Here is a 14327-nt window from a genome sequence, read left to right on the forward strand (position 1 = left end):
CTCTCTCTCTCTCCCTCTCAAAATAAATAAACATTGAAAAAAAAAAAAAAAGAAGGGGTGCCTGGGTGGCTCAGTTGGTTAAGCATCTACCTTCAGTTCAGGTCACAATCTCATGGTTCGTGAGTTTGAGCCCTGCATCTCTGCTGTCAGCACAGAGCCTGCTTCAGATTCTCTCTTTCTCTCTCTCTCTCTCAAAAATAAATAAACGTTAAAAAAAAAGAGAGAGAGAAAAATGGGAGAAAAGGAGAAACTCATTTTTAAAAGTAAAAGAGGGGTGCCTGGGTGGCTCAGTTGGCTAAGCGTCCGACTTCAGCTTGGGTCATGATCTTGCGGCCCATGAGTTCGAGCCCCTTGTCAGGCTCTGTGCTGACAACTCAGACCCTGGAGCCTACTTCAGATGCTGTGTCTCCCTCTCTCTCTGCCCCTTTCTCACTCACATTCTGTTTCTCTCTCTTGAAAATAAACATTAAAAAAAAATTTTTTTTAAGTAAAAGATATGCATAGAGCCTTTATCACTTAGAGATAAAATAAAGCAGTAAATACTTGCACAATCCCATATTTGCCACAATTAGCTACTTTAAGAAACAAAATGATGCCTCTTAAAGAACACGGACACTAAAGCCAGACTGCCTGAATGTGGATCTTCGATCCCCCATGATACCCGTGTGACCTTGGGTAAGTTAGTTAACTGTGCCTCTCACACTCTTGTTTCTTCACCTGTTCAGAGTTTTCTGTGAGGATAGTAAAGCAGTCACAACAGTGGCTGACAATGGTAAGAGGTATATTAACATTAGCTGTACTGTTATCTCACATCCATCCCTGCTTCGTCTGTTCAAGAACAACACAATTTACCAGACCAACTCTAAGAATATGCAAAAAAAGAATCCACATTTTAAAACTGCAAGTTGGATTAAATACTACAAAACCCAAGCTGTTCCTAAAACTAACCAGAATTAAGAGAAAAGGAAAATGTACAGTTAATTGTCTAACACTAAATTTTAGAACCACAATAAATTTAAGGGAGAAAGGAGAAAACGAAACTGGGACCTTAAAAATAAGCCATTAAAACAAATTTAAATAGATAAATAAGCCTTCCACTTGGCGCAGTACCTTTGATAAGTCGATACCACTGTTTGCAGACAAGGGCTGCAGTTTTGTGTTCCTGGTATGGTGAAAGAAAGGACAGGATATACTCCAAAACCTCCTCTGGCAGCTCAGACATGGGCCTATTATGTCTGGTCTCTTCAACCTCCAGTACTGGGTGGGGCTCCTCATCTTGCTCCATTGTCCCTTCCAGCACAGTTTCTTCTTGGTCCACGGCCATGAAACTGTCATCTTCACTGTCCGAGGAGCTGGCCATGACATTCCACTCAACAGCTATAGTGGGAAATGAACAAACATCAGTATACACCGTCAGAAGCTCTGAAATAACTCAGGCACATGCATCCAAGCTGCACATGATACTTTTTAGACCCTTGGTGTGAAATCTGTTCTCCAGCACTTTCCCACACTAGTTGAGAGCCACCTTAATTTGACAGGTAGAGCTCAAATACCAAGCCCATCCCAAATATCTAACAAATCCCTAAAGGCTTCTTTATTATTATTATTTTTTTGAGGCTTACTTATTTGAGAGACAGAGAGAATGCATGCAGGATGGGCAGAGAGACAGGGAGAAAGAATCCCAAGTAGTCTGCACGCTGTCAGTGTGGAGCCAATGCGGGACTCGATCCCAGGATCATGACTTAAGCTGAAACCAAGAGTAAGACACTCAACCAGCTGAGCCACCCAGGCACCCCTAAAAGCTTCTGATTATATTTTTTCTCTCCACTGTAAATCAGAATGACAGCCGAGTTCTGGCATAACCATAAAACACGAAAGTTGTTCCGTAACAGCTCCTCTAAGGCAAGCATCTGACTGGCAGACAGCAAAAGGAACAGCAACTAAACTCCCTTGGCCAGTAACATGATTCAAGACCTCAGACTTCAAAGGAAAAACTAACTGAGGGTCCTATAAAGAGTAGTAAGAACATTCTGAGGATGTGGATTAAGAAAAGTTTTTCTTACAAAGTCTTCTTACATAAGACAATTCACTTACAAGGATAATAAACGTTCCAAGAATAGGCCTACCCAGCTAAAATACCAAATACTAGGCAACATTTGTATTAGAAAACATCAAAACAGATCTAGGGAGTAAGAAACCAGAAATAATATATATGCCCATCAACAATGTTACAGATAAATTGTGGTCCATTCACACAATGGAACTTCTGCAAGACATCCACACAGGTAACTCTCTCAAACACAACACTGAACCAAAGACAGAAGAGTGCATACTACATGGCCACGCTTATATCAGATTCAAAACCAGGTAAAATTAATTCATGCTCTTCAAAGTGAGTGCCACAGGGGTGCTGGTGAAGTTGTTTCCTGATTGGGTAATGTTATACGGGTATGTTCAGTTTGTGATACATTCACCAAGATGAGCACTTAATGTTTAATGCACTTCTCTAAAGTTTATCAAAATAAGCCATTATCAAGTTACCTCTTGTGAAGGTATTTTAAAAAATCATTATGGGGGCGCCTGGGTGGCTCAGTCGGTTGGGCGGCTGACTTCGGCTCAGGTCATGATCTCGCGGTCCGTGAGTTCGAGCCCCGCGTTGGGCTCTGTGCTGACAGCTCTGAGCCTGGAGCCTGTTTCGGATTCTGTGTCTCCCTCTCTCTCTGACCCTCCCCCGTTCATGCTCTATCTTTCTCTGTCTTGAAAATAAATAAACGTTAAAAAAAATTTTTTTAATAAAAAAAATCATTATGATTGAGTTTTAATCTCTCTATTCCCTAAATTTTCTAGAAAGAGCACAACATGTTGAAATATACATGCAGAGGCAGGCAACTCACTCACACCATTCCCATGATGTTTCATGCACAGCCTGGGGTAAAAAACAGTAAAATGAAGGGAGTAGGGTGATTTATGTAAGAAGTGTGTCACAGGTTATATTACCCAGGAAGCAAATGCTAAAAAAACAAAATTCGGAATGAAAAAATGTTTCATGGGGAGAAGTCTTGTGAGAAGAAAAAAGAAGGAAGCAGGACTGTGCGGGGGGAGCAGAGTGTGATGCAGATTTGACAACGCCTGGAACAAGGCGGCCATTTAGAAGGCTCCAGAATGCAGCATATCTGTCATTGCTCTGCTCAGCCACTGGCTGGGGGGCTGCTCCAAAGCTGAGGCTGACCCTGAAGAGACTAACAGCTTTCTTCAGTTATACTCCTTACAGATGGGCGGGAAGTCTTTTCTTGAAAGGACATCTGAGTTTGTTTTCTTATTTTCTAATACACCTATTCCCCTTGACCACACATACCTACCCAGACCATTCACTATGCCATTCACCTTACAAATTTCCAGCATTGCCTCTAGCACTGATGTAAAGAACAAAAAATAATGGGAAAAGAAGAGTGATTCTGAAATACACTTGGGGTTTTGAGAAAGATCTGAAATGTTCCAGGGGCACCTGGCTGGCTCAGTCAGCAGGGCATGCTACACTTGATCTCAGGGTTGTGAGTTCGAGCCCCACATTGGTTACAGAGATTACTTAAAAAAATAAAATCCTCTTTTTATTATAATTTTTTAAAAAGAGAGATAGGGGGCGCCTGGGTGGCGCAGTCGGTTAAGTGTCCGACTTCAGCCAGGTCACGATCTCACGGTCTGTGAGTTCGAGCCCCGCATCAGGCTCTGGGCTGATGGCTCGGAGCCTGGAGCCTGTTTCCGATTCTGTGTCTCCCTTCTTCTCTGCCCCTCCCCCGTTCATGCTCTCTATCTCTCTGTCCCAAAGAGAAATAAACGTTGAAAAAAAATAAAAAGAGAGATAGGGAAGGGGAGGGGGGAGAGGGAGAGGGAGAGGGAGAGGGAGAGAGAGAGAGAGAGAGAGAGAGAGAGAGAGAATGAATCTTAAGCGGGCGTGGAGCCTGTCGTGGGGCTCGATCTCACGACCCAGGACTATGACCTGAGCTAAGATCAATAGACGCACACTCAACTAACTGAGCTGCCCAGGCACGCACCCCCAATAAAATCTTTAAAAAACAAAACAAAACAAAATGAACAAAGATCTGAAATGTTCCCAAAGGTGAGGGGGACAAGGAAAGCAAAGAAGGGAAGCTTCCCACCTCACCTTGCCACTCCTATAAATCATACAGGAAATTGCGTACATCTTAAAAACTGGAAGGATGATCACATTAAGGAAAATGAAAACATGAATCAAGTCATGAAACTGCTTCCAAGAAACTCATCTATCAAATTAGCTCATGATAAGACAATGTATCCTGGCAGAGTGGCTGCTGGAGTCCTGCTGATGGTGAAGGACTGGTGGCGAGCTATACACATAGTGGGGCAGCCGAAATCCCCCCCCTCGTTGGGGCAGCGGCAGAAGAAGGTGGTGGCAATGTCTTCCACTCCCCTGCAGCAGGGAAGGAGTGTTTACTGTAGGTTTACTGTTACCATAGCACATAAAGGATCCTAGATAGTTGCTCCCCACTTTGGGTGAGTGGTTCTTCCACATGCTTAACTTGCTAGAGGAGGCCTTTCCATTTCCAGGTCCAACACCTACCCGAAAGAGTACAGTTTGGGGTACAATATAAAACAAAAATTAAAAATTTTTTCTGGGGGATAAAAAAGGTACCTTTTACTACTGGAAAAAAATTACTTCCCGTATTCCCTCTTTTTCTCCCCTCTACAAGTTATCATTTCTCACCTCTCACTGGCTATCTTCCCTAATTTATTGACCTTCTCATATTTTTAACTCCCACTCGGCTCTGGAATTCACCAAGGAAAAGAGTCCAAAGAAACAGATTCCTTAAGTTTGGCTGCATCTTTCACATTTGAATTAAACATAGGATCTCAAATATAGTTGTTCTTTACTCAACAACTCGACAGACTGTGAGTCTAGGGTCTGCTTCAGAACAAACTGAATCAATGAAGACTGCAAAAGGTTATTTGTATAATACTATTTTTCCCCCAAGCAAAATAAATTTGTTTGGCTCAATAAAACAACTTCTTACTCCCTTGAGTAAGCCTACATAAAGGGATGCAAACTTTTGTAATGCCCAGTTTTAAGTAACTCTCACCATTCAACCATTTTACTGTCATAAAAGCACCAAACCCGATGCTCCTGGGGGTATGTTTGCGAACTTGGCCTTGAGCACAAATGCCAGTGAGAACACACAGGGATGGGCTCAGATGTTAATTCCTTGTAATTACACTTCCAGCACCAATTTGCACGGTCCCTCATTTTCACTTCCATGATTAGGTAATGAAATCATCACTCACATTCCCACAGGATATGGAGGCATTTTGAAACAGTTTTTTTCATGCCAAAAGAAGCCCTATAAAACATTTCACATGCAATTGTTGTTAACTCACCAAATGTGGTTTTCATGAAGTATTTATTATTTTTTAAGATTTTATTTTCAAAGTAATCTCTACACCCAATGTGGGACTCGAACTCAAGACTTGCATGCTCTACAGACTGAGACAGCCAGGTGCCACGGTTTTCATGGAGTATTTATTTATTTATTTATTAAAGATATATATATATATATATATATATATATATATATATATATATATATATATTTTAAGTAATCTCTAGACCCAACATAGGGCTCAAACCAACTCCGAGATCATGAAGTCTTTAAAAAAAAAAAAATCTTCCACACCCTTCACGTTTGTGTGAAGCCTTCTTAGTTTCCCCAAGTTTTGGGGACAAACATCAAACGAAGTCGGTTTACTGGAATCTGAGCTTCTTGAGGGCAGAGACCATTTGCCTGGCCATCTTGTCTCGCTAGCACTAGACATTCAAATTAGCACAAGGACTCACAACACCCTTGTGCTGACTTCCTGTTATTTTATAATCGAAATTACATCGTCAGTACATCCAGGAGTAGCAGACCCTACTCTTACATGTTACGGGCTGCTGTCAAGGTATTTTATTGGTCAGAATGGACATCTCTCTCTGGTCCCTTGAATTTTTGCCTTTTAAGGTGTATACTGGCCTGTGAGTCTGCTGCCGGACTCCTGAGCCAGACCCAATGACCCCTGGCTAGGTCAAGATGGGTGGTACTAGAGAAACCATTTATTTGGCCCAGTAGTATCACTACTATACTATACTATACTATACTATACTATACTATACTATACTATACTATATACAGTATACTACCAGACCACATCCAACTGAATACAAATCACTTTCAAAAATCCAAATGCCCTGGGGCACCTGGCAGGCTCAGGCAGTAGAGCATGTGACTCTCGATGGCAGGGTCAAGCCCTGCATTGGGTGTTGAGTTTATTTACAAAAAAAAAAAAAAAAAAAAAAAGATCCAAATACATTGCCCTTCTGAAGTATAAACTAAGGTTAAGATTTTGAGATGGAGAGTCTGCCTATATAATGCTGTGTGATCTAGGGTAAGTCACACATAACAACGTGGGAAAACCTCTTTACCCGTAAGTAATGGAAATTCCCTACCAATATGAAGATTCTATAAAGGTAGCAGATATCAACAAACTACTCTGAACTCCTTGGAGGAAAGTGATTAACTTGGAAAGAGTTAAAATCAATTCACAGAAATTCAGGATGGGAACAAAACTACTTCGTTATCCATGTAAAAGTTATTATCAGATCCTAGTACAATATTTGATTAACTATGCCTTGGTTGCTGTACATTAGACATCTGACAATCCTTTTGGAGTAAACATGTCTTTGTGGAAATCAAAATACACTTCACCTACCTAAAAGGAACCTGAAGATTTAAAATGCAATCAAGATTGGGGCCCTTGGGCGGCTCAGTCCAGCACTGACAGACCGGAGCCTGCTTGAGATTCTGTCCTTCTCTGCCTCTCCCCGTCGTGTGCATGCTCTCTATCTCTCGCTCTCTCTCTCTCACTCTCTCAAAAACAAACATTTAAAATGCAATCGAGATTATTCTTCACAATTTCAAAAAGCTTTTCCAGAATTCAATAAGGGAACCTCTTACTGACAGTAAAATAAAGCACTGAGACTTAACTGAAAATCATGTGGCTGAATTGAATGGAAAAGCACCCCAGTCTCCCTCAACATGAGGGCTTCTGAGGCTTCTGGATATCGATATGAACTCATGAAGTTACCCACCTTAGCAGTACTAACATGAACTAAAAGGTATTAAATTCTACTCTTAAAAATATAAAATACTGTTAAGCGAAGATTTATAGAACACCACAAAATGATTCAATCTAAGATAACAAGGCCTTCTTATTAATAACATACATTATCATTGTACTAAGTCAAATGAAAGAGTTATAGAAAATGGGAAAATGGGGAGGGTGCCTGGGTGGCTCAGTTGGTTAAGTGTCCAACTTCTGATTTCGGCTTACATTATGATCTCACGATTTGTGAGACCCGCATTGGGCTCTGCATTGACAGCATGGAGCCTGCTTGGGATTCTGTCTCCCTCTCTCTCTGTCCCTCCCCTGCTTGCTCTCTCAAAACTAAGCAAAAAAAATAAAGTTAAAAAAAAAAAGAAAATGGGAAAATAAAAATTTATACCTTCATGCGTTCAACAAATATCAATGAGACATTTGCTATACATGAAAATTCTGTGTGGGGTGCCTGGTGGCTCAGTCGGATAAGCATCTGACTCTTGATTTCGGCTCAGGTCATTATCTCATGATTCATGAGTTCAAGCCCCCAGTCGGCTCAGCGCTGACGGCATGGAGCCTGCTATCTCTCCCTCCCTCTCTCTACCCCCCACCTCTGTACAAGCACTCTCTCCCTCTCTCACAAAATAAATAAACTTAAAAAATAAAAGAAGAAAATACTGTGCTTACATCCCATGAGAATTAAAAAAAAAAAAAAAAGAGAGAGAGATGCCACTCTTTCCTCTCAAGGGGATTAACATGGTAAGAACTAAAGGCACCTAAATAAAGAAGAGCAACACAGGACAGGCCTGTGGTATGAAACAAGAAGCTTCAGCGGTTCGGGTAAGGAGGAGATGGCTTCCAACTAGTCTGAGCAGGAAATTACACGAAGGCAAGCATTTCAACTTTGAAGAATAGGCAGGATTTCGGAGAATGAAATGGGGGAAGGTGGAGGGATAAAGATCTTCAAATTACTATCTCTTGAAATGATATGCTTTGCTACTTTCCACAACTACCTTTAGGACAAAGGTAAAAACTATCTCTTACTTGATGGGTGTTTTACCACTTGTACACACTACTTACTATTTTATCCACATTAACAGAAGCTCATAATCTGGAAACTCCTTAGTTCCTGACAGTCAATGTTGTGACAAAGTCTAGAAATAGAACAATTCGGCATAACGACTGTTGCTATCAGCAAACTGTGAGCTATTTTGACAAGCAAATTCAGAGAGCTGTTTCCGTAAAGCACTCCAAACCTAAAAGAGATATCAGGTGCAGTAATTTTTTTAAGTGGCTAACTCATCAATGTGTTATCTAATGAAGACTCTCTTCAATGAAATAGAGAAATAAAGTATTTTGCCAAACTACCTACTTAGTATACTTCTATTCTTTACAATGGCTGATATTAAATGAAAGCACTTTATGACAGAAATGGACCAGTTCTCAGGGAGTTCTCCATATTCATATGTAGAAGCTAAAGGATTTGTTATTACTAAGTATAAACGGTCAAGAAAATGTGCTGGTTTCGTATCATGAATGGAAATACTCTAGGTTCTGAAAATTCCATATGGAGGAACCATATATTCTAGGTTCAGCAAAATGTTTCATTTGGTAGAAAGAGTATAACAGAACTTTAACATGCAAATTTGTATTGTGTGAGAGCTTGAATTATTAGATTTTTTTTAATCTTTAGATTTTAAGAGAAGACAGTAGTAATTTACAAAGTATAGAATAATTTGGATTGTAATAATTTAACATATAACAATTTTAAACAATAGGTTTTCATTTGAAGTACAGTATAAATCATAGAGGAGTTAGAGGAGAAAAAAGGTACATTAAAAGGGTGCCTTATTCTGGGGCATCCTGGGTGGCTCAGTCGGTTAAGCGTCTGACTCGTGATTTTGGCTCAGGTCATGATCTCACAGCTCATGGATCAAGCCCCAAGTCAGGCTCTGTCTGCACAGACAGTCAGGGCCTGCTTGGGATTCTGTCTCCCTCTTGCTCTGCCCCTCCCCCACTTGCATTCTCTCCCTCTCTCTCTCAAAATAAATAAATAAACATTTTTTTAAAAGGTGCCTTATTCTGGGTTTGGAAATTCTTTCCCTCTCAAAAATAATTATTTAAGACATTAAGAAAAATGGGGGCATCTGGGTGGCTCAGTTGGGAGTCCAACTCTTGATCTCGGCTCAGGTCATGATCTCGCAGTTTGTGGGACCAAACCCTGTGTTGGGCTCTGCACCGACAGCATGGAGTCAGCTTGGGATTCTCTCTCTCCCTCTCCTCTGCCTCTCTCTTTTTCTCAAAATAAATAAAAATTTAAAAAATAAGAAAAATGCAAAAGGAGCAAATAACCATACCGTAACAGTAGTAAGCTGTATTAACTCAAAGTTGACTGTATCAGGCTATGGGAAATGCTCAGAACATACATACCTCTCTCTACATGCTATGGCTCCCACAATACTGCATACGTGCCTGCAATACTAGAAATTACTACACTGCAGTTGTCTGCCTGCCTCCTACTCTCCCCTTAGGGCAGGATAGAAAATTGTTTTCTGCATCCACACAGGCAAGCCCTCAACAAAAGGCTGCTGAATGAACAAACACAACTTTACGAATTGATTCTTGAGTCAAAAACAAAACCTAAATGTTAATTCCTACATATTCTCATGAAAGAAACAAACCATATCAAAAAGATAAAAAGCAATAAAATCAGAGTTCAGATGGCTAAAGACTAACAAAACCAGAGAGCAGAGAGTAAAAAACGGGCATGAATAAGTGGGAATTTTTACTCTTAAATTAAAAACATACGGTATCAGGCACCTTCCCTCTGACAACAGAGGACTGCACAAAAACCACTGCATGCCAGGGTTCTCTTAGCCTTTTGCGGAAAGATTCTTTCACAGTGGTTCCCAGACTTCTGAATTTCATAGATCAGCAATTTTTTTGGACTGATATAGAGTCAACAAATTTTTATTTTCCCAAATAAGGACAAGGGGGAAAGAAACACCGTATACACAAATCCTGCCATCTACTATAGTTTCACAAAAGGACATTTAAAAAACTGAACAAGGTGGAAGATCACAGTGTTTGAATAAAAGGTTTCCCTTCCAAGAAAGGAAACCATACACACATATACACACTTATGCACACACCCTCAAGATAAGTGTGGATGACTATTTTTGGGAACCACTATTGTGGTTTGTGGGGGAAACTTTAACACTTTGCTTTGTGGGGAAAAAAATCCTACAATTAAAATGTTATATAATCTGAATTTAAAAATTTTGTTACAAAAATTTTCTTAATTTTTTTTTTTTTTTTGAGAGAGAGAGAAAGAGCGGGGCGGGGTGGGGGGGTGGAGCGGAGGTGGGGCAGAGAGAAAGACACACACAGAATCTGAAGCAGGCTCCAGGCTCTGAGCTGTCAGCACAGAGCCTGACACAGGGCTCGAACCCACGAACTGAGAGATCATGACCTGAGCCAAAGTCAGACGCTCAACTGACTGAGCCAACCAGGTGCCCTTATTTTCTTATTTTAATTCCATTATAATTAACCCACACTGTTCTATTAGTTTCAGATGTACAGTATAGTGATTCAACAATTCTATACATTACTCAGTGTTCATCATGGTTAAGTGTACACTTCAATCCCCATCTCCTATTTCACCCCCACCCCACCTCCCCTGTGGTAACCATCTGTTTGTTCTTTATAGGTTAAGAGTCTGTTTCTTGGTTTGTCTCTCTTTTCCTTCACTCATTTGTTTTATTTCTTAAGTTGCACTTTAGTGAAATCACACGGTATTTGTCTTCCCCTGGGTTATTTCATTTAGCATTATACTCTCTAGCTCCACCCATGTTGTTTCAAATGGCAAGATTTCATTCTTTTTAAATGGCTGAATAACATTCCAGTGTGTGTGTGTGTGTGTGTGTGTGTGTGTGTGTGTGCATGCGTGCATGCGTGTGTTGGTTCTTTATCCATTCATCTACTGACAGACACATGGGCTGCTTCCATAAACTGGCGCCTGAGTGGCTCAGTCGGTTAAGTGTCCAACTTCAGCTCAGGTCATGATCTCGTGGTCAGGCTCTCTGCTGTCAGCACAGAGCTTGCTTCAGATCCTCTGTCTCCCTCTCTCTCTGCCCCTTCCCTGCTCATGCGTGCATACTCTCTCTCAAATAAATAAACATTAAATTACAAAAAAAAAAAAAAAAAACAATGCTTCAATAAACACACAGTGTGTGCATCCCTTTGAATTAGTGTTCTTGTATTTTCTGGGGAAATACCCAGTAGTGAAATTACTGGATCACATGATAGTTCTGTTTTTAATTTTTTGAGGCAACTCCATACCGTTTTCCACAGTGGTTGCACTGGTTTGCATTCCCACCAAAAGTGCAAGAAAGTTCCTTTTTCTTCATATCCACCCTAACACTTGTTGTTTCTTGTGTTTTTGCGTTAACCAATCTCACAGGTGTGAGGTGATATCTAATTGTAGTTTTGATTTGTATTTCCCTGATGGTGAATGATGTTTAACATCTTTTCATGAGTCTGTTGGCTGTTTGTATGTCTTCTTTGGAGACATGTCTGTTCATGTCTTTTGCCCATTTTTTAATTGGGTTATTTGGTTTTGAGGTGTTGAGTCGTATCAGTTCTTTATATATTTTGGATACTAACCGTTTATCAGATATGTCATTTGCAAATATCTTTTCCCATTCTGTAGTTTTGATGACGAGTTTTAGTTTTGATGACTGTTTCCTTTGCTGTGCGGAAGCTTTTTTATAGTTTATTTTTGCTTTTGTTTCCCTTGCCCAAAGAGATCTATCTAGAAAGCTGTTGCTGTGGCTGATGTCAGAGAAATTGCTGCCTGTTCCAAGAATTTTTATGATTTTAGGTCTCACATTTAGATCCTTGATCCATTTTGACTTTACTCTTGTGTATAGTGTAAGAAAGTAGTCCAGTTTCATTCTTTTGCATGTAGTTGTACAGTTTTCCCAGCATCTTTGAAGAGACTATTTTTTTCCCATCGTAATACTCTTCCCTCCTTTGTCAAAGATTAATTAACCATATAATTGTGGGTTTATTCCTGAGTTTTTTATTCTATTCTATTGATCTATGTGTCTATTTTTGTACCAGTACCATACTGTTTTGATTACTACAGCTTTATAATTATAGTATCATGTCATCTGCAAAGTAAGAGTTTTACTTCTTCCTAACCAATTTGGACACACTTTATTTCTTTTTGTTGTCTGATTGCTATGGCTAGGACTTCCAGTACTATATTGAATAAAAGTGGTAAGAGTGGACATCTTTGTCTTATTCCTGACCTCAGGTGAAAAGCTCTCAGTTCTCCCCACTGAAGGTACTAGCTGTGAGTTTTTCATATATGGACTTTATGCTCCCTCTGAATCTACTTTATTGAGGGTTTTCTTCATGAGTGGATGTTGTACTTTGTCAAATGGTTTTTCTGCATCTATTGAAATGATCATATGGTTTTTATCCTTTCTCTTTTTTTAAAAAATGTTTTTATTTGTTTTTGACAGAGAGAGAGAGAGAGAGAGAGAGAGAGAGCGCGCGTGAGTTGGGGAGGGAGAGAGAGAGGGACAGGATCCAAAGCAGGCTCTAAGCTAACAGCAGCAAGCCCAAGTGGGGCCCAAACCCATAAACCACGAGATCATGACCCCAGCTGAAGTCAGACAACCAAATGAGCCACCCAGGCATCCCATCCTTTGTCTTACAGATGTGATGTATCATAGTGATTGATTTGCAAGTATCAAACCACCCTTGCATGCCAGGAATAAATCCCATTTGACTGTGCTGAATGATTTAATATATTGTTGGACTTGGTTTACTAGTATTTTGTTGAGGATTTTTGCATCTATGTTCATCAAAGATATTGGCCTCTCGTTCTCTTTTCTTACAGTGTCTTTAAGACACTGGTTTTGGTATCAGGATAAGGCTGGCCTCATACAATGCATTTGGAAGTTTCCCTTCCTCTTCCTTTTTTTTTTTTTTTTTTTTTTGGAATAGTTTGAGAAGAATAGCTATTAATTCTTCTTTAAATGTTTAGTAGAATTCACCTGTGAAGCTGCCTGGTTCTGGACTTTGGTTTGTTGGGGTTTTTTTGATTACTGGTTCAATTTCATTGCTGGTAATTGGTCTGTTCAAATTTTTCTATTTCTTCCTGCTTCAGTTTTGGTAGGTAATATGTTTCTAGGAACTTATCCATTTCTTCTAGGTTGTTATTTTTAACAAAACTAGCTCTTCCCAGTATACTGGGAAACCATTCCCTAATGATACTAAATCAGAGACAACGATGGCTACTGGCAAGAATACATAAAAGATAAATGCAACCTGATTTCTTTTAAAAATATCTTAGCTGTTCTTTTCTTTAGAACAGCTAAGATATTAGCTTAAATAATAAATAATAATAAATAATAATAATAATAAATAAATAAATAAAGCTTAAATGTTCTAAGCTTTAGAACATTTAATAATGTTTTTTAATTTACAAGGCTTTGCATTTACAATACTTTCACTCTTGTGTTTTCTCCACTAAATTCTTAAAGTCTATATATTTTTTAAGGTCTATATTTTTATTAAGATTTAACTATAGCACTTTTTCTTCTTTTAAACTGTAATTGAGTATATTAGTCACATTTTATTACTGTTATTGGGAGTATTACAGTCAAACCAGAGTTTCAAAATTTTTCATAGAAACTAAAGTTTTAAGCACCAGGTTCTCACACAAGATGCTATTTGTGCTACTTAAAAAAACAAACAAACAAAAAAACCCCACAAGTCTAAACTTCATTCCAAAATTATATAAGCTAGAAAACTCTTCAAGATCCAGTAGAAAGTCTGAAATAATAAAGAAAACAGAAGTCTCTCCTGGGTTAAAGATTGATTAAAGCAATCACCACCTCATGGCTTCAGTTTTAAGAAAGGCTAACACCTTTCTGGTTCACTCATCCATTGCAGATCTATTTCAATGGAAGGAGAAATTTTTCTAAATCAAATTCATTTTACTTTATACAGGTAAATATTTGTATAAATACTTCCTTCAGAAGAAGAAATTCATACACAAGAAGAAAAAAGTTTGGGGTAGCTGGATGGCTCAGTTGGTTAAGTGTCCAACTCTTGATCCTGGCTCAAGTCATGATCTCATGCTTCAT

General features: G+C 39.3%; 1 protein-coding gene across 1 annotated transcript in view; it reads right to left on the reverse strand.

The window, feature by feature from the left end:
• Nucleotides 1-14327, reverse strand: part of FBXO42 (F-box protein 42) — a 98529-nt gene that overhangs the window by 47023 nt on the left and 37179 nt on the right. The window contains exon 2 of the mRNA XM_011284587.4: nt 1111-1377. Within this exon, the coding sequence (XP_011282889.2) occupies nt 1111-1360 (250 nt within the window). The 5' untranslated portion in view covers nt 1361-1377. The remainder of the gene's footprint in view (nt 1-1110; nt 1378-14327) is intronic.

Source organism: Felis catus, chromosome C1, assembly GCF_018350175.1.
Source record: "Felis catus isolate Fca126 chromosome C1, F.catus_Fca126_mat1.0, whole genome shotgun sequence".
Lineage (NCBI taxonomy): Eukaryota > Metazoa > Chordata > Mammalia > Carnivora > Felidae > Felis > Felis catus.